Below are 2,306 nucleotides of genomic sequence, written 5' to 3'. Positions count from 1 at the left end.
AGTTTTTACCAACATATCATCTACGTATACTTCCATATTCCGCCCAATCTGTGGACGAAACATGTAATTGACCAGTCGTTGGTATGTTGTCCCAGCATTCTTTAAACCGAAAGGCATTACTTCATAACAAAACAGTCCCTAACTAGTGATAAAGGACGTCTTCTCTTGGTCCACTTCATCCATCCTAATTTGATTAAAACCAGAGAAAGCATCAAGGAAACTAAGCAACTTGTAGCCTGCGGTGGAATCTACCAACTGATCAATACGCAGCAACGGGTAATTGTCCTTGGGACAAGCCTTGTTTAAGTCAGTGAAATCAACGCACATTCTCCATTTGCCGTTCGCCTTCTTGACCATGACCACATTGGCTAACTAGTCAGGATAGTATACCTCTCGAATAAACTTCGCCTTAATTAACTTCTGAACTTCCTCCTTAACAGCATTATCTCTCTCAGGGGCGAACACCCTCTTCTTTTGTCGCACTGGCTTGGAGGAAGGGCATACACTCAGACGGTGGGTAATGACATTAGGATCTATACCTGGCATGTCTTCGTGACTCTAAGCAAACACATCTCTGTTTCTCTTTAAAAAAACAAATGAGGTCCTTCTTAATCTTTGCTTTCAGATCTGCTCCTACCCTGGTACACCTCTCAGGGTTATTTTCATCTAAGGGAATATCTTCCAACGCTTCTATAGGTTCTGCCACAACTTTCTTTTCTTCAATATTCATTGCTTGAATTTGCTCGTCCGTAGCCAGCATGGCTAGGTAACACTCCCTTGCTGCTAATTGATCTCCCTGTACGTGGCCTATCCCATGTTCCGTCGGAAACTTGACTGACAAGTGGTAAGTAGAAGTAACTGCCTTCCACCTGTTTAAGGTTGTAAGATGACGAGCAATCTACTACTAGGTAATTCACATTGGTAGTCAACTGTCGTGGATATGCTCCTACCACCACTGGTAATGTAACAGTACCTACAGGCTGTACCTTCATTCCTCCAAAACCTATTAGAGGTGAGTGCACTGGACGGAGCTGATCTCGTCCGATCCTCATCTGCTGAAAAGCTGGGTAATACAGAATATCCGCTGAACTTCCATTGTCTATCAACACTCCTCTAGTTGTGTAATCAGCAATGAGTAGGCCGATGACAATAGCGTCGTCATGTGGATGATGGATTCTCTCAGCTTCCTCGTCTATGAAAGTAATCGGTTGTTCGTCCGCAGACTTCGCTCTTGGCGATCGTCCTGAAAGTTGGACGCTTTGCACTTCCTTCAAGTATGCTTTCTTCGTCTTGGATGACCGTTCTGCTAAACTTCCCCCAATGATGACTTTTATCTCGCCCAATGGTGGTCGTGATGACTCCTCTACTTTCCCTTTTAACTTCTCATCCTTGTGATCTCGTCCAAGGAAATTTCTCAACTTCCCTTGCCTTATGAGATTCTCAATCTGCTGCTTCAGATCAAAGCACTCATCTGTGTCATGGCCATGGTCTTTATGAAAGCGACAGTACTTGTTCCTGTTGCGCTTGTTGGGATCTCCCTTCAATTTCTCTGGCCACTTCAGGGAAGGCTCGTCCTTGACTTGCATAAGGACCTGTTCAAGTGGCATGTTCAATGGGGTATATTGCTAGTTGCGTGCTGATGGTCCCGTCTTCTTATCTCGGTCTCTTCTATCGTCCGTCCGACCCTTCTTTGGACGGGGGCCATGTTCTGGGTGGCGATTTGCCTCCATTTTCTCTGTCCTCTTTCTTTTCTTAGCTATAATCGCATCTTCCCCGTTCATGAAGTTTTAAGCTGAATGGACGAGCTCCGCCATGGTTTGTGGCTCTTGCTCATAGAGTTTGTGGATGAACAAATCTGAATGGACTCCGTTGTGGAAGGCTGCTAACAGCAATTTGTCGTCCATCTCGTCTACTGTCAAGGCTTCCCTATTGAATCGGGTGATAAATGATCGCAAACTCTCATTTTCCTCCTGTTCTATTGTTAACAGAATGGAAGTAAAACGTCTATGACGCTGACCCCCTATGAATTTATTGACAAACAATTTGCTTAATTCTTCAAAAGAACTTACTGAATTTAGGGGTAATTTGCTGAACCATACTCTAGCCGGATCCTTGAGAGTGGTAGGGAAGGCTCTACACATTATTTCATCTGGAACTCCTTGAAGATGCATAGTGGTCTTGAAGGTGGCAATGTGGTCAAAAGGATCTCGATTCCCATCGTATGAATCTAAAGAAGGCATTTTAAACTTCGGTGGCAGGGGATGGCCATTGATGGAAGCCATAAAGGGAGAGTCAGTTCTATGAAC

At 44.4% G+C, this 2,306-nt stretch overlaps 1 protein-coding gene across 1 annotated transcript; it reads right to left on the bottom strand.

Annotated features, from left to right (window-relative positions):
* Positions 1-719: 719 nt before the first annotated feature.
* LOC136069914 (uncharacterized) lies at positions 720-1,607 on the bottom strand. Its single transcript, XM_065779033.1, has one exon. The coding sequence runs from the start codon at positions 1,605-1,607 to the stop codon at positions 720-722; it is 888 nt and encodes a 295-aa protein (XP_065635105.1).
* Positions 1,608-2,306: the final 699 nt, after the last annotated feature.

Source organism: Quercus suber, unplaced genomic scaffold (genome assembly GCF_002906115.3).
Source record: "Quercus suber isolate HL8 unplaced genomic scaffold, Cork oak 2.0 scaffold_197, whole genome shotgun sequence".
NCBI classification, from domain to species: Eukaryota; Viridiplantae; Streptophyta; class Magnoliopsida; order Fagales; family Fagaceae; genus Quercus; species Quercus suber.
This window is presented reverse-complemented; position numbering and strand designations above follow the sequence as displayed.

What these genes read in the sequence shown, in the direction of transcription:
- LOC136069914 (XM_065779033.1), bottom strand. Translation starts at nt 1,607, where the DNA reads ATGCCACTTGAACAGGTCCTTATGCAAGTCAAGGACGAGCCTTCCCTG.